General features: G+C 38.9%; 1 protein-coding gene across 6 annotated transcripts in view; it reads right to left on the reverse strand.

The window, feature by feature from the left end:
• The window catches only part of LARGE1 (LARGE xylosyl- and glucuronyltransferase 1), a 276,280-nt gene that overhangs the window by 22,580 nt on the left and 229,895 nt on the right, over positions 1-23,805 (reverse strand). For all 6 annotated transcript variants that reach the window (XM_027657560.1, XM_027657595.1, XM_027657578.1 and 3 more), the window contains 3 exons: positions 23,171-23,296; positions 13,764-13,919; positions 2,059-2,222 (listed from right to left, as the gene is read on the reverse strand). In XM_027657560.1, coding sequence (XP_027513361.1) covers positions 2,059-2,222; positions 13,764-13,919; positions 23,171-23,296 — 446 coding nt within the window. The remainder of the gene's footprint in view (positions 1-2,058; positions 2,223-13,763; positions 13,920-23,170; positions 23,297-23,805) is intronic.

The raw sequence follows: 23,805 nt of genomic DNA on the forward strand, positions 1-23,805 counted from the left end.
CTCCTACTCTGATTTCTGAACCCCAGGTACATACCAAGCCTTTAAAAAGGCTGCCTAGCCAAAACATGAAAACCATAGTGATGCAACTCAGCCATTACTCAAGGGAATGCCACATCAGTATAAAAGATGACAAGTAACCAATAATGAACAACACTGAATGAAGTCTGTCTCAAAGCTTCCATCTAAAGACAATGTTAGCTCCTAAACTGCATCCCTCTCTTCCATTCCCCAAGCCTATAGGACAGGCAAACATAGGTCTGTCATAATAGTCACGTCAGTCTCATCTCTGACAGGACTATAATTGGAGATGCTGGGAGTTCTTTTTTTGCTTTTTCTCATCTCAGATAATCATTTCAAAGAACAGTGCAGAATGTAGTGTACAGCACATTGTTTATGTACATGTCATCTTACATCTGAGACACTATTCTTAAATGTCTACAGCTGCGCCGGAGGAGTTTAATAAAAGTGGTTTAAAGAAGACAAAAAAAAAGTAAGGCAGTAACTGAAAGATGTGAAAGAAAACAAAGCAGCTAAACAGCTCTTTGGTATGATATTATTTATTGATTTTAGCTGAAAGAAAGTATTTCCAACTCAAATCAATAATTTATAGCAATATACCAGCGAAGTAGTATGGCTGTTCTTCCTGCATAAAAATGTGTGGTTCTGTCTATCAATAAAAACATGTGCCCCAGTGAGGATCCAGAAAGGGAAACAGATGCTCAGACTTTGCATCAGTGCCAGTGAATCAGCACTAAGCCCCAGCTCATTCTTTTGAATTAAATTCTGGGGGGAAAATATACCATGTGCACACACCAGTTTTACTAATTTACTGTGGCACTCGCTCAGGGTCTGGCTTAATTTATTTCAGTTTTTTACTCAAAGGTTTGTGAACACTTAAGAAATGTTTCCTCCATTAAAAATCAATAGAACAGACACTGATGCGCACAGCAAATCATAACACAATGTGCAGGATGCAGTGCTGAGGCACCTGTGGAACAGAATACTCCTCATTCATTTCTGTTTATTTTTAAAACAGACTGTAAATGTTTTGTTGATCTCAATTCTTATAATCCTCCTGGAATACTGCTGACCTTCTACCAGTGTAGCAGTGCTATTATTCACAGGTCACATTGTATTCTGTATGTGCTACACTAAAGGAAATAATCAGTTTCTGGCTAATATTCAAGGAGCTCTGATTTGTTTTGTAACACAATCTGATAGCAGTAACTACAAAATTTGGACTAAATTCTAACTGAGAAGCTGGAGAAAAAAAAAAGAAACTGACAATTCCAAAATTTCACAAAGCTAGCTGATCCAGACTGGAAAAATGACAACTAATTGCAATGGTGGGAATCAGAAAGATGCAGGTGGAACTTGTCATGAAATGGAATTTTTCCCCCCAAATGAAATACCAATTAAATTCCACTTTACATCAGAACTAAAAGTTAAAATGCACTTCTGAAAATCACCATTTGTATAAAGATGCAATGATTTTGCTCAAATAGAGATTTTTCATTTCACACTAGCACATTAAAAGAAAAAGTATAATTTTTGACTTCCTAATTCAAAACTAAAATGTTTAGTTCTGACTCTCATTATGAGAAAAATCAGTAACTGAAATTTTCTGCAAGGAAAATGCCAGTGAAAGCAAAACTAATATTCTCTAATGAGGAAATACCATGTGTAAAAATTGGGCAGTTAAAACTGCTTGGAAAATTCTATTATAAACATCCCCTGTTTTTAATAAGTTGCTGCAAAACTCCATACACTAGTAATGCCTGACAATCCTGACAAGTAACAACCCCTGCAGTTCCAGTACTCAGACTCTCATGAACTTTACTCACACTCATGTGTGCACTGCAGAGCTGAAGTCTGGATACATGTCTGGATACATATCTACCTGTGCTACTCCTAATTCAAGAAAGGTCTTTAAAATTCAACATCCAAGTTTCTACGAAAGTGTGTTTTTGCTCACACCAAAGCATTACATAGTTAGATTGCTCTGTAAGAAAACATTAATTGTCTCACATTTCCTGATGAACAAGAGCTTTTCCCTACCTGTCCATTGAAAGTTGTGCCACCAGTGTTACATCAGTGTTGTCTGAAGCAGGCTCGTATTCGTAATGTAGAAAATACAAATGAGTGCGATGGACGGTGAAACGTTCTCGACGAAACTCATAGCACAAGTCATCCTCGTCCAGCTCAGATAGCTGTTTCTGGAGCTGTAAGGAAAGAGTGGACATAAAGATATGTTCTTTGCAATTATTTTAGCAAGTCAGAGAGAACGACGAGGTTGGGAACTTGCAGCCTGCCTGATGCAATGGGGAATGGAAGCAGAACACACAAAGTAGAAGGGTTTTCCCAAGCCTTGCAAGTCAGTGGACAAGAGATTAGAAAAAAGGACTTGCAAGTAAACTCATAATACAGACAGACCGTTGTATTGCAGTCTATATATTGTATATATTACCTCTATTACATACATTCAATATCCAGACTAGCAATGAAACAGTGAACGAGTTGAATAATTGCAAAGTTTCAGAGTTAATGCTCCAATGTGATGCATAATTTCATCCTTACTAGAAGCAGTGTTTCAAACTACTCATAGACATACTCCACTAGACAACACTCCACAGCAGATTAATACTGCACGTGCTGCACTGAGCAATTCCCATTCTGCTGCCTCTGTTGGAGAAAAGTAACTGATGCTAGGAGCATGGACAGACAGCTGGAAAAGTAACATCTTTAACTGATAATTACTCCATCTCTTGAGATTTATGTATCTGCAGTAGTTCAATTTTGCAACAAAAATATTCTTTCAACTGCAGAAGTGGCAGAACTAAGCCTATACCTTTAATGGGATTTATGCTTCTGGATACTTAGTCTGAGAAATCTGGTGGATGGTGGATTGGCAGAGAACAGGTAACTTTTAGGCTCCCTTGAAAACCAAGCCCCTTCAAAGCCAAAATGGGCATCTCAAAGCAATCTAATCCCAAGTCTCTTAGACACACAGCTTTAAGAGAATAAAAGTTTAGCTCTTGGAAAAGGTGAAAGTGAAAAATAGACCAAAAGTTTATGTAGCTGACCAATTCCATTCCTGAACTAATTATTTGGGGGTTGGACTACATGATCATTAAAAGGTCCCTTCCAACTCAAACTATTCTATGATTCTAAGATTCTATGATTTTAAAGCCAAACATCTGGCTAGGTTATTTAAAATGCATTCACTTAAAAGAAAAAAACAGTCATACCTACTGAAAATGTAATGAAGATAAAAATTTTATATGGTCTTAACATGTGAAATTGAGTTCTATTTCTGTTGCTCTAGACTGCAGGTTACTAATAAAGACATAATTTTTATAATTAATTTCTTAAAAGCATCCTATAAGAAGAACAGTAAATGAGCAAAATATTCATCAGGAAACGTGAAAAATACTCATATAGGAATTTTACAAGTTTTGATAAAAATCACAATGTACCTCAAAACTGTTTCATGCAAAAGATTATTGAATTATAGACATCTTTTTGTCCTGCTCAGAATGATTTAAAGTAATAGTTTCACCATCTTCAAGAAAAAAAATGAAAAATGTAGATATTTTTTGTTCTAATACTGTGTTAAGACAAAGAGCTGTTGTTCTTGGAACTATAAACATAATGGTTGCCATTATGTTTACAATTGAATGTTTTCCTGTGAAGGCTGATGGAATAATTCCTGGTATTTTCCTGTACATCACTATATAATCTTCTTCTGAATAATGGAAATACAAACTTTGATTTCAATGAGTTTTGGATCAGACTGTCATTCTTCTGTGCTATTGTTCTGCACAGATCTTAAAACATCCCTCAAGAGGGACAGCTTTTAGAAAGATGAGAGTCCGAATCTTGCCAAATCTTTACTCATGCAAAACTTCTATTGAAATCAAGATCTCTTTAGGTGGAAAAGAAATCAGGAGTTTTTTTACATATCCTTGGAGTTTCATTCTTTCTGCTTTACTAACCATCATTCAGCTGAGCCTGCATTTTATTTTCTAAATCACATTCAAACAATATTTGAATAAATTCAATATTTACAATAATGACTAGAAACATATCATATCTTTCTGTTTCTTTCTTGAAAAGGGACCTTAGTATGCCTTTAACAGAATTATCAAGGAGATTAATGAAATTTAAATGGCTAAAACAACAGCAATCCACATTTTAAGGGTACCTTATTATCCTGCTGTATGTACAAATGACCAGGCTACAAGATCTTAATTGCACGGCAGTTATTAACCAGGTAGTCACTGAGTAATTATCAGATTGCATTTGGGTTGAAATTCAAGAGGCTATAAATACTTGAATATGAGTTCAAGAATAACATTTGAAGCTAAATTATGGCTTTGTGCACTACTGAGCCCTGGGTTGAGGCAGAAGAGGAGAGACAACTTCTTAGAGGCCCCACCATTTTGATGGTGAAACTCACCAAGTCACCAAGTTGGTGATGGAGGTGAAGGAGAGCAGCAAACAACAGAAGATCCCTTCTGCTACAGGGAAAAGGAACTCTTGCTCTTTCCACTACATTTTGTAGTGTCAAGGTTTTGTTTCTGTCCCTCTTCATGTCCAAAGAAGGGCAACAAAGCTGGTAAATGGTCTAGAACACATGTCAGCGGCTGAGGGAACTGTGGTTGTTTAGTCTGGAGAAAAGGACGTTCTGGGGGGACCTCATTGCTCTCTAAAACTACTTGAAAGGAGGTTGTAGTGAGGTGGGGGTTGGTCTCTTCTGCCATGTCTCAAGTGAAAGGATGAGAGGAAATGGCCTTAAGTTGTGCCAGGGGAAGTTCAGATTAGATATTAGAAAAGTTTTTATCACTGAAAAAGTGGTTAGTCACTGGAATAAGTTGGCCAGGGAGGCAGTGGAGCCAGCATTTCTGGAAGTGTCCAAGAGGTGTCTGGATATGGTACCCAGGGGTATGGTTTAGGGATGATCATGCTGGTGCTGGGTTGACAGTCAAACTAGATGATCTTGAAGGTCTCTTCTAACCTTGAATATTCTGTGATTCTATCCTGTCAGACCTCTTCTAAGGCTGAAGCTATGCTCATAGTCTGAGAGGTTTTCCTTGTCACTTCCCATGACACATGCTCAGTACTGTATGTACTGTATGTATCTTCCCCTAGAGAAGAGGTGAGATGACTGTGTCCATACCCTTGGAGAGAGTGGTTCCCAGAAGGACTGTGGGTATGATGTGGTCTCCTCTCCCCAGCCTCTGCCCCCAGCACCCTTCCATTGAGTGCAGGCAGGCTGCCAGGGGGAATCTCCAGCACAAGCTGTCTGAGAGCCCTGGATAATATGCAGGTATCACTTGGCAGGATCAGACACACAGCTCCATCATCACTTTGCAGGAATGCTTGTGCAATCCTTGCTGGTTCATACCATGAGCCTAAACTGCTAGGAAGCCTCAGGAGCCATACCCTGCTGGGCAAATGCAGTAGGGTGTGCCCGTTCAGGCAGGACAATCAGCACAGGATGGGCTGTGGTTTGCCCTGTAGCCTTGTCACTGCCTATACGCAGTGTGCCTTAAGGATGGATGGGCCTATCCCGCAATGATGAGGTAAGAGCAGTGAAATACAACAGCATGTGATTATCCATATGAAAATTCCTTTTCTACTGGAAACAATACTGGAAATATGAGGCACTCTGGATTTGGTCCAGCAAAACCCATAAGATCAGAAGTTATCTCACTGAAGCTAACAGTACAATATGGAGAAATTATTAGGACCAACAGCTCAGTGCTGCACAGTTTTATGCAGTTTAAGAGCCCTTTTCCCTCTCTCACTCATTCATATATACATTCAGATAACCATGCACCAGTATCACATATAAAGGTTGGTTTCTCTCTACTGTAATGGGACACATGCCACCTATAATTATATATTGCACACAGTCATATACCATTTTTTACACACAGATTTGAAATGAAGAATGTTAAAGATGCAAAACATTCAAAAGACAGGGAATCTTCTAAGACAGACACACATATACCCCTACATTTATCTCTGAGTTGCCTCATATTTTTTTTGTCACATCATCACATAAGATTTCTTTAATGATATAATCTTTTCTACAGCATGCATATTAAGTGGATCCATTATTTAAAGTCAAAGAACTTGTGGCTTTGTTTAAAGTTTGCTCCCAAATTATGTCTTCTTGAAAAGATGTGTTTATAATGGCAGCACTGACAGATGTTTACTTAAACACAGTGCACCACCAAAATAAGAACCTTAATATCAGCTGGATTTGATAAAAAGATGGCATTCCCACTATGGACCCCTCCATTATATTTATAATGGTATGCCTAATATAGCAAAGACTTCTCAACCCTAGAGTGACAGCAATTATTCTCATAAGCAAGTACCTGCTTAGCATAAGATTCTCTGTTTCTACAAGAGTTTCAATGCTAAGGCTACTTGCCACTGAGCATGTGGGAAATGTTACCTCTAGGAAACACTCTCAAAGATGAAAAATGTATTATTTTCAGACTGTGTATGGTAGATGTTCTCTTAGGAAATACTGTAGTTGGAAACAACACATTTTCATTAGCATCATGATGCTACATGTTTCAGAAATAAAACCAGCAGCTATGACATGCATAGTGCTAAAACAAAGAGACAAATACATAAAGAAATATAGGCTAAATTACTTCTCTGGGCAAGGAGCTGTTGTAGGAAATCAGGCTTCATCTCAGGAAAAGTAGTCTTTGAAGCTAGGCTGGCCAGAGAGGTGCGGCAGGCCAGAAGGTATTCGACTCTACCAGAGATTGCCATGATATTCCAGGTCTACTTGTCTAATACCTTTCTATGAGATGAGGTGTTTTCTATCCATACGACATTTGGTAGCCCCATATGATACCTGCCAACACAACATGTACCTCTCACTGGCAAACTGGTTAGTCTGCTCACAGAAATTCCTTCCTAAGGCTGTTCCTAGTGTAAGCAAATTTGTGATTGGCTTAATTTTTTTTCTAAACTACTGTGTCACAAAAACAATTTACTTCCCACCAAAATCTGCAGGACTTCATCTCAGATGAGATCAATTAAAAATCCAGGATCAGAAGTATTTTTGTAAGGATTAGATATTAAAAAAAGATCAAAGCCCATCAACAAACAATGTTATGTGTCTAGAGGCTATTTAGATCTTGGGTAAGGGGATAAAACCCGTAGGCATCTCGCTCTCCTCAAGTGTTTAAGGTGAGGTGAGGTGACACTAGGGTTAAGTCACTCACTCAATATCAACAAACAACGGGAACTGAGCAGCTTAGATGAAAACTCTGACCTTTCAGATCATCTTTCCTTTTCCCAGGAGTGTGCAGTAAAGTTTCATTGCATAAAATCAACTCAGCTTAGCCACTGAAATGAAAACTAACACCAGCCCAGGATGTAACTATAATCTGGTTATAAACTGCAGCAGTTTCATTTCTCCTGTGTGGCTGTCCCAGTTCCCACCAGTAGGCAATTTGGATTGCAACATTTAGCACTTTCATAGTGTGTGAATTAACAGTTGCCTTTAGCATGGCATAAACAAAGCAGATGATGATGAAGAGAGGAAAAAGCATTCATTGAGTCTTGTTTTGGATGACCTACATAAAGTACTTCTGGCTTCTCCAATGATTAGTAATAAAAGCCAGACTAATCCCATGTCAATTAAACTTTTATTCCTCTCACACCATAAAATTTTGTACATTTGCTATGGGTCAAATTGAGCCTTCTGTGAAACAAAGCTGTGCTAAGGACAAAGAGGATTGTGCCTGAGCAAGCCTACCTGGCAAGAGGAATTTTTTGCTGCAGCATGTAAAAACCGCTAATACTCTTGCTAAATGGAAGTGACGGCTTATCCTGACTGCAAACACTCAATACAACTGAGAACCCAATTTTTAGGCATGTGTAACATCTTAGACAGTTCTGTATGTATGAAGTACAACTTTCTTTGATCTTAGCTGCAGATGTCAGATCTTGGCAGATCTCTGCATCTCCTTTCCCCAGGTCCCTGACAAACCTTCTTGGCTCAGCTGTTCCCAGACCTCCCTTGCAGCACAGTGTCTTGACAGGTAGGTCTGTTCACTAGGAGATCTACAGGCACCCATTAGTCCTTTCCTCTTCCTGGTCCACACACTCTCTCCAGAACTTGTCTCAACTCTTTACTTTTTTCCTTTGATCTACATTTCATCTCTTTTATATGTGAAACTGGATTTTTTTCTCCTCACCACTGTCTGGACATCACTGAGGGCAATGGATGCCCCTCAGAACAGACCAAATGCAGGTTCCTGCTCTCAGCTCTACTGTCCAGTCAGAACCTGTCATGGAGCATTCAGAAGAAACAGTCACAGAAAACATCAGTTGTGGTCCAGGTGCCCTTCCTGCAGCATGCTCAACCCTGCTGTGTCACTGGGATATATGTAATCTGGTCTGATGTATCCATGCACACTTCCAAGAATCTCCAGAGTTTGAGTCTCCTTAAAGAAAACACTACTGACAATGTGTAAACGGTGAAGAGGTCATCAGAAGTTGTGGTGTGGGCAAACCTCCAAGCTTTTCCCTATGTTTCACTTTAACATTTTTTTAAAGTGTTTTTTATTGTGAGAAAAGGAAAAAAAGGAGCAACAGCATGACAGAAAAAATCCCAGTCCACGTGATCCCCCATTTAGCAATACTATAAACAGTTGAAAGCAGTATAATGGCAATTTTCAGGCAAGTAACAGGATGGGCTACCAGCTCAGCATTTAATAACAACAACAGTCATAATAATAGAAACAACACACCTGGGGAAGTCAGGATTTCACCTCAAAACTGCCATATCCCATCTGTTTTACTAGAGAAAGACTATGGCATCACAAAATAGCAACTTTAAATTCTACAAATGAGGCAGTATTCAGAAATTCAACAGGAGCAAAGGGTACTCAAAGCATCAGTCTGCAAGTTCAAAGCTGTGCTACTGACTTGAAAGCTCCCTTTGCATGCTATTTTTGGTCATTGAAAAAATTGCTAAATTTGTTAGTAGAGTTTATACTCTGTGGTACATTGCTGGAATCTCCAGCTGTTCTGGTGGACACTCTAAGTTGGCATGCACAGCCTTTTGCTAATATTAAGAATCTCTGGTTTTGCAGGAAAAAAAGTAACTAAGTAAAAACATATTTAGAAAGTAAGTACACATGTAAGCAAGCGTGTTCAGGGACGACTTGATTTTTTTACACTGTTTCTTTGTATTGTTGATTTGAAAATTTGAAAAGAAAAACCTGCAGGCGCTTTTTTTCTCATGTGTTTTGTCAAAGTCTTCTCTAATGGGAATTTACTGTCCTTTTCTTAAACTAAGTGAAATCAGTGATACACTTCCCACTTATCTTGCTCTGGGCTTTGGATCAGGACACAGGCTTCACTAACAGGGGACACCCCATTCAACCTTCAGATTTAATGCTTTGGCAGAAGTACCTGGTGAGAAGCTGTCTGCAGGAAAGAAGTTTTATGAGAATGCTAAAAGGTTGAGTGTGTGCCTCTGTGCTAAAATCAGGCTTATGATATCTATCTCAGAGTGTAACTATAGAGATAGGCTGGAAGATCCTGTTGAAATATTTTAGGCTTTGCAGTATATCCTTTAGAATAAAATGCTGGATATAAGCACTAAAAGCCAATAGAAAAATGTTCAAATTTGAGATTATTGTAAGCTTTGTCTTTGTGGATTTCCCAAAAATCTTCTGTATTGCATTAAAATAAGAAAGAAGAAGTGAGAATGGGGCAACAGCATGGAATAAGTAGGATGGAGTGACTAAGGACATGCTCCAAGGGCCTCTTGAGTCAATGATCGTGTTTACAGGAGGATTTGGTTCATATTCTGAATTTTCCACCCAGAATCTGCACAAAAGACAAAGGGATGATTGTAATACCAACTTGTGCAGAAGAGTCTGCTCTGTGTAATCTCATTTTAGCATATATTGAATAACAGGGACTTACACTACTGCTCCATGGTAAGGAGCACATGGCAGGCTCCTGCTCACAGCCTGTCCCTGCAACCCATAGGGTCTTTTAGCTTGAATATTTCAAGGAAAGGATGAAGCATGCATGTAAACATAGACATATATATAAACATTTTTACATAAACAGAGAAACTACCTCAGTCTGTATTTTTTTGCCTTCAATATTTCAGTTTCAGAGCCCTATTTGTTCTATTCATTCCCATTTGCAATGCTTTGGAACCTAATAACAGTCCTGCTTGGTGCAGCTGAAGATCAACATCTGACTAGAATAGGACTGTGCAGCACAATACCCAAAGACTGCCTTCAGACCTCTTGAAATTCACTCTGTGGTATTATACTTTTTTAGCAAATATTAGAAAAAAAAAGTACCAATACCTCCACATGCATATAGACAAAGTATATATTTAAGCATACACGCATTCACATGCATACACAGAGGAAGACAGAGATTAAAGTGAGGTCCAATTACTTTTTAAACTACTGCCCCTTTATATCTCTCTAGCACTGTAAAGAGTCCTTAAAAAGGGAAGACACATAATTTACATTCATTTTAAGGCCATCTCAGTACTGATGAGAAGTGTAAAGGAGCCTCAGAGAAACAGAATCAGCCCAGCAGTACCCACTGCCACACTTCCTTTTCATGTTTTACAGATATTTGCACTACAAATGAGATGTCTTAATTACAGGTTGAATTTTAAACAAAACATCACTGCAAATATTAAACTGTAGAGAAGCATTGGGTGGTATATTGGAACAAGACCTTAAAGGTAGCTTCTGATGCAGCCAGACTGTGAGTGAGACTCACACCAAGCCACTGCTTCTTCCACAATAGGGCTCAGTGCATTTAGTGCTAAAATAATTCTCTCCAATTATAAAGCCAGTAGAACTGTTCTAACATTTTGTCCACTGGTCAGAAGAATCACAGGCACTGGCAGAGAAGCAAAGGCATCTGAAGGAGCAACTTTCACCTATGTTCACTGCCTAACATCATAAAGCACGGCTGTGTTTTGGGGATGCCAGTCTCAAGTCGCAATTCAGAGAAGAAAGGAAAAATAATAGGGAAAAAAAAATAATGCAAACAGCAATTCCTACCTCATATGTACCTGAATTAATAGAAATTATAGCTTTTTACGTAACATACATGCTTTATGAATCCTAACAGAAATGTATGGCTACATCTTGTCAGACTAAAAGTTCATCCAGCCAAGCACCTTGTGTCCAGTTGTGAGCTGGCTGCCTAGAGAGGAGCATAAAACCATGGCAAGTGTACAGCAAGGCTTTCTCAAAACACTTCCCTAGACCTGAACTTGTGGTTCAAGGACTTTCTGCACCAAAGCTAACAGCTCCTGACTGATTTTCTTTCCATGAAGAGTCATTTTTGAGCATACGTATACTTTTAGAAACATTACCTCCTGCTCAAAGCTTCATCACATTGTGCGTGAAATGCCTATCTTTGTTTTGAATCTGCTACTTGCTATTTCCACTTCATGTCCCCTATTTCTTGTACTGGGAGGAATGACAGTGGTTCCCTGCTCACCTTGCTCTGCTTCTGAAGATTATCTTGCAATAGATCATGGGAACGTGCCGTATTTAATAGCACACCTGTGACACTGTATATGCTACGGCAGACAGAGTGAGAGAAAGAGTAGTTTTCATGATAATCCTATACTAAGGGTCCCATAACTTCAATGCTGAAACTTGCTGTCTGTATTCTACAATAAAAAGGATATAATCAAGTTTAAACAGGAGCTTACATCAAGGGGAACTAATAAAAACCAATGTCTTCTCCTAAGTGACTAGTCTTAACCTTTCTGAAGTTAGATTTTTTTTCTATATCCAATTGTTTTGATAGAAGGCTATTAATTTTTAGTGTCTCTTGGCAAGTTAGGACTCATATATTTTTATACGTCTAGCTCATTCTTTTCAACTTTTTTTTTTATAATTTATAAATGGAGGAATGAGTTACATTTCTTTTTCAGACACAAGCTATACCATATACCATATTGCGTTCTACTTGTCTTGAATAAGAAACAGTTAGTCATTTCCAGTGTCTGTCAACTAGATACAAGTTCAGTTAAATGAGACATTTAAAACTTTAAGGACTGCCATTTACAGGAGGAACTTGCATTTGCTGTGCACTGCTCCCCAGCAACTTGTCATCTGGAATAAATCTGTTTATTAAGGATTTACAGAGCTCTGGAAAATATAGCAAGAAATCTGTGACTGCATTCATACTCTTCGAACTCACAAAACACATTGTGAATTCAGTATAATTTTAACCTGCATTCTTAAGTGTGATGAAGGTATGTGTTGTTCTGTTGTCTTTTTTTAATGTCTCACTCACCTTTTCTCCTCTTATTCTACCCTCTACTCTGTCTATTGTATCTTGATGGCTCTGATGGTCTTTTATCTCATTCAGTTCACTTGATTGTCTAAAAGCCACTCACTCTTGCAGAGGATTTTCTTCCTCCATGTGCTTTTGCTCTTTTGGTGTGCTTGCTTTCCCTCTCTCTCATTCTCCACCTGCTTCTCGTCTCTCCCACTTAAGCCTCACTTCTTTCAGAAGACAGTGGTGTGGTAAAATATGTATCTGGAAAGCTGTGCCTTGGGCTAAAATACATCTATCCAATCTCTATTTAAAAATATGGGAATGGTATCTCCTGTGGTCATTTGATTCACAGGCTAAATGGAAACACTACCAGCCCCAATGATGATATTGATTGTCAATTACCTCAACTGCTAATGTGGACATGATACTGGTTTTGCTTAATTGATTTATATATAGACAATGTTGTATATTTTAGGAATATTTTTTTCCTGAATAAAATGTTACAGATTCCTTTTTATTCCCTTTCAGACTACGCAGTCAAAATTGGTACTTGGTCTAGAAATCTCCAGAGACCACATTATACACAAGGAGTTCATATACATCTGCGTATAAACTTTTCAGTGAACAGCTTTTTACTTTGGAATTATATGTACTAAGGCATACACACACAACATGTGTCTAAACATCCTTGATTTCAGCCATTTTCAAAGGATTTGCTTTGTCTGAAAGGTTCTGATTGCAAATTTTATGCAGATACACATAAATACCACTTTGTTTAGTTAAGGGAAATATAGAAAAAACCTGCAGTCTCAGAGCCTGTGTGTACCTTGAAATATTCACACATTCTGTAGTCTGCAGCATGGCAAGAACTCACAGACCTAAATCCAGCAGTCTTGGTATGTTCATTTCTTCTTCATTATTTGTGCATTAATATCTACTACCCAAAACTGACATCACTGTATACTGAACAAATACACAGCAAGAAACAAGACCTTCTCCTCGAAAGTTTTAGGTTTGTCCCACTGAATCACCATATCAGCTGCTAAGATAAAAAATGAACTCTACCACAGCTGAAACCAGGACGAGGTCTAAGTGTAAGATCTGCAGAATTGCCTAATGGAATAAGAGCTCAAACACTCATTTTCAGCTTGTGATGTTACCTTTGTTGGAGATTTTTAAAGGGCAAAGTAGACCAAAAGAAGCATCAAAACCCAGGGTAAAGATGAGATTAGTACAACAGTTTCACAGGGGAGAAACTGAGGCACATAGAGATTAAATGATTTGCACAGTGTCACTCCTGGAATATGAGCACTGCCTTCAGTTCTCCTGAGTTCCTCCGTCCTGCAATACGCACAACACAAACTCCAAGCCTTCACACAGCTTGTGCCTTGTTTGAAACACCCTTTAAACAGTCAAGCCCTAGATACCCTACTTACATTTTCACTGTTAATGTCTGCCTCACTGGGGCAGCCAAAGAGTTCCCGTCTCAGCAAATTCCCATCATATTCCAGGAATGTCAGGTAGAGGTTGCGGAAAAACTCCACATGCTTGTTTTTCACTCGCAGCTTCTTTGGTGAGTTCCAGTGAATCACCTCAGAGGGAGAAAAGAGAAAAGACATCCTGCTGTTAGAATATAGATTTGCTTTACATGGTTTTTTTACGTGTGTTCAGTTTGCTGCCCTCCTAAAAACAGAAGAAAAACAACCCACAAACTACACAGACTTCCTTCTGTCTTTTTACAAGGCAGGCTTTGCCATGTCTTTCACAAGTAACTGCATACTCTAGAGGTGATGTGCTTTTGAACCTCCTTCACAGTATCACCTGCACATTTGAGTGAGGGTGCTGCTCTAGTTTGTGAAGCAACACCTCATAAATGCTTCCACAACTCTAATCACAGAGCTGCGGGGTTATGGACTCTGCTGAACAAGATGGAAGGACAAGGGACATAGGGATGTAGGTATTAAACATTAATCTCAAATTTCCACATGACTGTTTCTGCTAATGAAATTGATTCACTGTTTCAGGCCAGGTAGACTCTTGTCTGGTTAGTTATTGAGAAGAAAAAGCTTGAAATTAATTCCTATGCCCATTTAAATAGTCCAAAAAGAACTGAATCTAATCTGACTTCCTTTTTGCCATTGCTTCATTTTAACAAGACTGATCTCTGTTGCATTAACACAACACAGTGACGCAGTACAATGCTTCACCCTTTGAATTCCAATTTATAGCAGGTATTTATCCTCTCCTAATGGGAGATGCTCACACTGGTCTAGATTTAAACTGTAATGTTGACATAAAGGGCCTGGTCCTCATTTACATTGTGGCAACTTTGCACTGGTGCCAATGTGAACGAGAATGGGGCCCTAAGGAAAAACTAAGAGGGAGTCAGAAGGGGCTTGCAAAAATGACTTCATTTTATAGGGGCTATATTTTAGACATAAGAAAAAAAAATCACCAAATACTTTGTATTCACTTCTATTCCTGTGACTTCTAAAGAGATTAAAAAAAAGTCTCCCTTGGGAGTACTTCCAAGTTAGGAGTTCTGGAGGTTCTCTGAATGCATTAAGTTAATTGTGTGAAGGCACTGTGTCACCCAGAGCCACAGAGCTGCAGTGCCAGCTGCCAAGCCGGCCAGCTTTGCTCTGAACATCACATTTGTGGGAGGGAACACACAGAGCTGAAGTGCAGCACGTAGAAGAGAAGCAGCCCAGAGAAGATGAACGTCCCTGGTGTCAGCAACACAACTCCACAGGAACAGGGAGCTCTCTAAAGTCATGGTATTTGTTGCCCAGTGAGTGGACTGGAGGACGAAAAAGCAGGATGCAGCCTGAACTTTCCTGTACTGACTTCAGCAAACAACATAGTCTCTCCACTGAATATTTACACTGCCATAAAAGCTATGGCACTCTTTTCTACATACCCAAAACCAGCGAAAATATCTCCTGAAAAGAAAAACTTTATTCCTTCCTGAGATTTCACTGCTGAGGCTATTAGGATGTCAGAAAACATACATGCAGCTAAAGAAAATTAACTGTAGAGAAAAATGATAATGTCAGAAATTGGCAAATTGCTTTTTCTGGTTATAGGAACACTTTAAATCAAGATTAAGATATATCTACATGCTGCATAAATTTGGGAAATTATTGGGACAAAAATACTTTCTGTAGGTATTTGTTCCCAGAAATGCTACATTCTTTGCTGGTTTTACATTTGTCCATATGTTCAGAAGTGTAGCATAACTGTGAGGTAACATGTTGCTGCAATGCGTGGCGAAAATACAGAACACCACAAAAATGAAAGGAGCTTTAGTTAGGCAAGGGCATAAACTTAAAATGACAGATTTTCTCCTCTGAAAAATGGATCTTCAAAATCTCCTTTTTCATCCATTGTAACTGCAGCAAAAGGAATTAATGCTTGGAAAAAACCCTCAACAACTGAATCTTGCCTCAGGGAAATGGGCACATGTAACAGAAGTATAGGGCTGTAAGATCCTAAAGGGCTGCTTAGCAGTTTTACAGGGTACCAGTATGCATATTTACAAGCAGGCCTAGAATGGAAACTGTCTGCTGGTAACTTGTACTTATTTAAGAGTAGATCAAAGAAAGCTAAGAAGACGGCAAATGGGACAAAACTTGTTAAGAAACATCTTTTGTGTGCTCTCCATATTACTCCTACACGACATGTGAGTTTCCTTTTGAATGTCTTCAGATTGCTGAGCACCCTGACCACCCTGAGACCTGAGGACAGTGAGCACAGACATGGCTAATGCATGATGATAATCTCAGTAACTCCCCCATGCTGCAGGAATTTCCCATCAACATACACTGTGTCACATCACAGCCAGGCAGTTGTTGGTCTCTACCCAGTTGTGTGGGAGATGATTTCAAACCCAGACAACTGCAGTTGTCAGTGCAGAGGCTCTTTGCTGCCGTGCTTAAAAATTTGTTGTGTGTGGAAGCTGGTAAGTGTCAAGGGCTTAGCTGGTGGTTCAGATCTGATCAGATTTGAAGATGTCAGGATGCTGCATGTATATGGATGTCAGGGGAACCTGAAGTGAACTGTAGAAATCTGAATGAAGCTGATGACTATCCAAAAAAGCTGATATTTTGATCAAGAAAGACAGTACATGCCAATGCGTCCTAAAGATGATGTGCTAAAGAACATCAAGGAACTATGCAACCATCTGGATGACCTGAGGTAGGAAAATCACAAAGCAGCTCAGGCAAAAAAACAGGCTGCTTTTCAAATGTAACACAATTAGAGAAATACTATGTGAGATATGAAAGCATAAAAAAGAACAGCAGGTTACAAAAAGCAACAAGGCCCTTAAGCACTGATATACAACACTGCATCCAAAGACCATATTCTTTTTATGCAGTCAGTCCACAAACTCACCTTCAGTTCTGACTGTCTGATATGGTCTATTGCACCACCAGCTACAGCAGAAATTGTGCAGGCCAAGACATTCTTGTATAGCCTGTCATGGGCATGAGTGAGGTACATAAAAAAGGCAATGGGCTGCACAGGTAAAGCTATGGCCACTGCATTTGAAACTTTATTGTGCACAATAGTAAACTGATCGGGGAAAAAAATGATCAGTTGGCAAAAGACTACAGGGAAATCAGAAAGAAAAAAAAAGTCACTTTATTAGCAGACTCTCAGTGTTATCTCCACATTAAAAAGAGAAAGTCAATCTAGAAACTAAAAATCTCATTATTGCAACATCCCTTTTCCAAGGCTGAATAGCACCATAATGCTGCATTTATTTCTTTTTCTATTTTCCCTCTTAGTTTCTAAGCTATTCCAGAGCTCTGTAGGCTTACAGAGAAAACTGCAGTTGGAAATATAAAATTCCAGTGCCATTAGCTGGATAGACACCTTAGGAAAAATCCTAGCCTTCAGGCTGACCTACGGATTCTTCCCACTCTTGATCACAGCATCCTGAGAACTAATAAAAAAATACACTTCCTTAATCTTCATTTAGCAATTTAAGTACTGAAAGATCAGAACTTAAAATTCCACATCTATTTAACACTTGGTTAGTTGTCATTAAACAACTTGGCACTATCTGCATTTCTGTTAATACCATCCTAGTTAATCAGCAACCGTTACCACTCACTGATTACACACAGCCATCCTCCTGGAACACTTCCATACGTTTGTGGCCTGGTGAAACAAGCTAACTGCGCCAATAGTTCCCATTTATTCACCAGGTTCTGACCCAAAGCACTTAAACATTGACACAGTTGGAGCCTCATGGACTGGCAATGGGGTCTGAGATGGAAGGTAAGAGAGAATGTTACCCGCTGGTGGAGTCTAGGAGGGCTCTAAGGTCAATCATCTGAACGGAAATACACTGAAAACAAAAATCCTAAATTCCCCTTATTTTAACATCTGCATTGTCCTCTCTAGAGAGATTAAATATTTCAAACCTGATGTTCAAATCACTAAACAATAAGTGAATACAACATTACATACACTTGAATACAACATTATTTCTGTAAGTACCTTTAACCATCTTTTTTTCCCCTGAAGCATTTTCTCTCTCAAAAAGAAGTATGTGGCCAAATGTTTCCTTAACCACAATCTCTGACATTTTTTTACCCAAAGACACATCTTGGTAATTTCTCACTTTGCTTCAGCCCTTACAAAATCAGAGAGCACTGGATATCCTGTATAACTATATACTTTCTTCCCAGACTGAAGGGTAAAAAATAAGAATAAATTAAGGCTAAATTTCAGCCTAGAGAAGTTTAATTTTGCAAAGCACTGAATAGATATGCTTAATTAAGCCCATGAGCACTTCACAATTTAGGTAAATAAGTGGTATTTTGTAAACAGGAGATTTCCTGCTTAAAAACTTAAGATTCCTTGCTTAGGCAACCAGACACTTTCCACCAAAATCAACAGGAGTTAAATATTCAGCAAGTATGCACAGTAAAGCCACCTATATATATCAGTTTAATGCCATCTCAATAGACTTTTTTACAGGCACATATTATTGAAAAGTTTAAATATGCCCCAAATCACCCTGCAAGCATGCACCACATGTGTAACTTATGCCTCAATTAGACTTGTCTGGAAACTTTATTTTTAAACTGTGTTTTATCAGAAATGAATGGTTTAATAAAAGAACCAATTTCCTCAGAAAGGTTTGTATTATTCATAAAAAAGTTATCAGGGAGGTTTCAGAGTGACATTTCTGAACTACGTGAGTGGAAGAGACTCAGGTTGGAGTAGCCAGCAACCCAGAAGTCCAGACATTGCTTTTTGGATGTGGGATTCAAATCCCTGCCCTGCCTGATTTGGTGCCCATGGTCCCAGGGATTACTTTACTCCCCAACTTACTGCCACTGCTGTAAGCTGACAGACTGTCCCTGCTTTGCACTTTTCAAAGTTCTTACTTTGCTCTCAAAAGGATTCTTTAACTTCTCTTCCTTCAACTCCTGTACTAATGTTTAAGGAGGCCTCTTGCCTGCAAAAACACCACTAATAAAACCACGATGCTCCTGGTTTGGTAGGGTGGAAGCACCTTATTGACTCCAATGCTCATTTAAAGGAGGGGCATGTTTAACCCTCTTGAGCCTTTACTCCTCTCAGAGTAGGTCTTTGTTGGCATTAAAAGGTGCAAGGCTGCAGAATGCCAGAACTGCTGCAGATCAGTGCTGAGGTGCTTGAACAGCATGGGGTGGCTCAGGGACTGGAACAGAAAGTGGTGCAACAGGTCATGTTTGAGGCAGATCTGAAATGATGTATTACAGTTATGGACAAGAAGCAGTTTAAACTTTTGTAAGCAATATCACAAAGTCATCCTGGTGTGGAAGACATTCCCAGGGAGGACATGGTGAATCACAGAATGCAATTTCCCAATGGGGAATTTATGAGGGTCATTATTTATCTATCTGCTGATTTAGTATAAGCTGTATCCAAAATTAGTTCAAAGCTATCAATAGGTTTTAAAGCATTTTTCTATGTTGGAGTGTGCGTGTGGGGGGAAAATTCTAGTAATTTGATACATTCCCATTTAAGAGTTCAGTATCTAATTTTCGTGATTGTGAATTAACAGATTCACTGTGTATAAATAGCATCTGTATTCTTGACAACCAGATTTCATGACTGACCCATTCAATGAGGTCATGATTCATTGTCAGAGGCATCACAATTCATTACCTTCTTTCATAGGATTTTTTTCTGCCATTCGGTTTGTGCCAAATCATAGTAACTGAGATTTCCTCACAGACAGGAACAAACTATAACCAAAAAGGAAGCAAACACTAACCCAGCAAAAGCATAACATAAATGAAGGTCAGTTCCAGGCAGATTCCCCACAGGCTCTGAAGCCCAGCAAGGCATAGTCTGCAGCACACATGCTTCTCTACTGATGTTATTAAGGTAGATATAAAATTAGTGGTCACTAACAATGCAGAACTTGGTTATCAATATTTCTATTCTTATACCTCTTCTGAAAGAATCCCATATACAAGTAATTTCAAATCGGTAGATGCTGCTCAGCTGCAGCAAGGAAGTAGAGTTCAGCAGCAGTCAAACATTTGACCTTCTCTAACATAAGACAGTACCAAAAAAAAAAAATCAATAAAAATGATAGAGATGAAACTTAATGAGGACTAAACAGAGAAAAAAAGTGATTAGAATCCTCTTCAGGCAATATGAAATATTCAACTGCTCCCTAAGCCTGTAAAAGGTGTGCTGGTCATCTTACATTTGCATGAATGTGAACAAAGCAGCAAAGAACTGTTTATACATCCCCCCTACACCCCCATCTATGAGCATAAGTCAGTCCTGGGCGTCCAAGTTCACTTGACACAATGTTTTGTGTAAGAGATGACAAATCCTCAACTCCCATGGACTGTGAGGCCAGAGGTAATTAAATCAATGCCCTTTCAGTGTCTGATAGTAGGAATGGACTCTGATTTGGCTGAGGAATACTTGACTGGGCCAGCTTTACCTTGGAATTTAAATCTCTCCATGCATTTCCTTCTTTCCTATGCTATCCTTCTTGATCCTTGAGTACAAACTTCACAATCTGTCTTTCTCTCCCTCTTACCCTAGAGGTTTCTTTTACCTCGTTTCCTATTCCAGTCTTACCATGAAAGATGGAATGTGCCAAATATGTTGTGTCATACCATTTATATTAAATGTCATGGAACTGACTAACTTCGGTGATTTTAAGAGCATATTTTCTAACTTGGGCTAATGACATTTGTTGAAGTTTTTTTGGGAGGCTCATATACCAAATCAGCCAGTTTCTTTACAGAACTAGAATTTTGATAATTTTCATAATGCAAATTCACAACTTTAATTGGTTTGTGCTTTTTTATTTTTTAAATTGTATGAAGAATTTTAAACAGTGCTGCCTGAGGGCAAGTTCTTTAACTGCTCAATATGGGAAAAGCTTTATTGAAACCATGGGGCTTATGTGCACTAGATAAGGCTCTGGCCTCTCTTTCGAAGCAAAGAATTTCAGCCCCGATTAAGTATTTAGGGGATAATTTTAGCAATGTGAATAAGTCCAGTTCAGTTGAAGGAATTGCTTATGTGTCTGCACCCCTCGTTGAGTCAAATACCTCAGACCAGAAAATCAGTGGAGAATATTACACATCTTAGACTTCACTGCTTATGTTCTAATGGAACTGAGAATGTGACACAATATACAGTAATAAACACCAAAGCCTAAATTATAGTTGTAAACATAAATTTGTTAATCAGCAATGAAGAACGGATATAATTTATTTTGAAGATACTTCTATCAGATGCTTACTCTTACATATGAGCTAGATGTCCCACACCTGAAGCAGATTAGTTAATACAGTCATTGGAGTATGAACAATGATTTGCCTGATTAGTCATCTGATGACTATTTTGAGGTGAGCTTCACCAGTCTCCAAACCCACTCATGAGGATCCCAGTTTGGCTGTCTAAATACAGATGTACAGCAACATTGAAAGCACCTTATGGTTATCCTGCCTGCCCATCAGCTATCTTGCCAAAAGGGTATCCTCTCCTGTAGATCTGTTTTATCTGCCAGTCCTACATGGATATTGGAGAGCACCTACAGTAACTCAGACTGTGTTTAGGCAAAAGAACCAATCCCTAGATCCTCAGTTATTAGCCTCAATATCTTTTCCTCATGTAAATGTATGTGTCTTAACCTTGCACCGAGCACAATCTGACTGTCTCAATGATTATACAAATTAATCTCAGCCTTTAATTCACAGAAAAATACTGTGATATCTCACAGGTAGAAGGTATATTTTTCTGAAGCTCATTTTTTAGGAAATATTTTTCCTGCTACTACTTCTTTCTGTTTGTTTCAGGCCCTGCAACTGCTGTCATACGTGATTCTCAGCATGAACAAAGAACTAAAATCTACTAAGCATTTTGTTATAAGGCATAAAACCATGATGCTTTTAAGTGCCTTGCTGGTCCTGTCCTAAACACAGATCATAAACCATTTAGTGATTAGTATACTGACAAGTCTACTGATTTAACTTTAAAAGCTGTCGTCTATGGATCACACCTGAATAATCAGTTATGAATACTTTATGTATAAAATTCAAGCAATGCTGGCCAGTTCTGATGGTCAGTTAACCCATGTAGTAGAACTTCTGTCTCTTGGAAGCGCAGCTTTTGAAATCAGTGTGTTGAGAGTGATTGATTTTCTATATTCATCCAGTATCTGCTGTTCATATTGAACATTCCTGCTGCTACTCTACAAACTGCTCCAAAGGAAAACTTGGTTGGATTTAGGAAATATATCGTACCATGAGGGTGGTCAAACTCTGGAACATGGGGCCAGGGAGCTTGTGGAATCTCAGTGTTTGGAGAGTTGACACTCTCTGAGACACTGAGCAACCTCAATTAAGTTGGTCCTGCTCTCAGTGGGGTTTGGGTGGTCTCCAGACATACCTTTCAACCTCTTCCATGGTTTTGTAGTTTTCTTTCTCTCTCTTTTTTTTTTTTAAACCTCATTTACTACAGCATTCTCAAAACATAAATTAAGTATGCAAACTTTAACTGAATTTTAAAATGAATCACCAAAAACTACCTATTGTTTACTAACATTCTGATGCCACTAGTGTCTACTCTGATGGAATCTATTGCTGCATAGCAATAGATTTCTACACATGGAAAAAGCTCAAGTAAGCTTCAATTCTGAACTCTCTGCATTTGAGTCCAGTCTTTCAAAATGACCACAGCACAACTGATGTTCATTTACCCATATCTGTTGAAATCCATCCTGCTTTTATATTCTACTTGTTAATAGAGAAAAACGTGCTATTAAACTGACACTATAGCTTCATTTTATTAAATTAATAGGTTTCTACTCAGCCTTTTTTTTCAGGGCAAATCCTGGAAAATGAGTGTCAATGTGACTGGGTTAAGTGTATACAAAGGCTAAATATGAAGCGTGCAAGGTCTTTACATTTCTGCTAACGTATTTCTAACTAGGATCCACCCAACCCTCTCTGTGACTTTCACTCTATTAAATGATGTTTGTATTCTTTATCTAGGAAGAGCTAAGAACTGGGAGAGCGATACGAACTCAGCAGTAAGGTGCAGTGGTGTGACAGATACAGAATTTAAAAAGGTGAAGTACTTCTTTAATACCTTGCAAAACCCCAAAACAGCATCCATCTTCGACTTTTCTATTAGTCAAAATGCACAAAGTCAAAGTCACATTTCCTTCCCCTGCTTGGCTGTCCCTATGAACTGTATGTGTTCATTTCCCCCCTACTTAAGGCACTCCATCCTTCTCAGACTGTGGAGTCTTGCATTCTCTGTCCCAAATGATACCACCCAGCCAACTTCCTGTGAAACCTACCTTCAGGTCAGATACATCTCTGTAGCACTGCTCGGAACGGGTGTGATCAGAAAGCTGCACATTCCAGAAACATGGGAGCTGGTAGACAAGGAAGGGATTTTGTTTGATGACTGCATTGAAGATATCCTAGCAGAAAAAAACCCAGAGGAACAGTTGGGTATGTTGTTTCTACAGTGAGGTGATCTCAACACCTCCCCAAGCTGACAGTCCTTCTCCCCCTCACAGGTAGAAATTCAGATGGTGATGCCAGGTGAAGTTTGCAAACCCTGATTTGTAATTTTGTTTCCACAGAGGGTGCTATTAATCTAAGGGACAATACGTTCCTCTGGACAAGAGGAACAGGCTCTATTGACATACAGAGCTAAGGGACTCCAGCAAAGTGTTCAAACGTTTATCTTGTACTGCTGGCATGAAGTGTGGTTCCTCCTCTAGTCACCAGAGAGAGTAATGGGCACTAAATGTCAAAATACCTGCTGTTAGTAAGTACCGCATCAGTTTTCAATATAGGGGATGAATGTGATTCTGGCAGATATGTTGTTTCAAGGTGAATTACTAGGTGGGATTCTAGCTAGCACTTTATTGTTGCAACCAAGTACTCTAGATACTTCATGGAAAAGGTATGTACAACAGATCTG

The sequence above is a fragment of the Corapipo altera genome, unplaced genomic scaffold (assembly GCF_003945725.1).
Source record: "Corapipo altera isolate COAL_440 unplaced genomic scaffold, ASM394572v1 1, whole genome shotgun sequence".
In the NCBI taxonomy this organism is placed as follows: Eukaryota; Metazoa; Chordata; class Aves; order Passeriformes; family Pipridae; genus Corapipo; species Corapipo altera.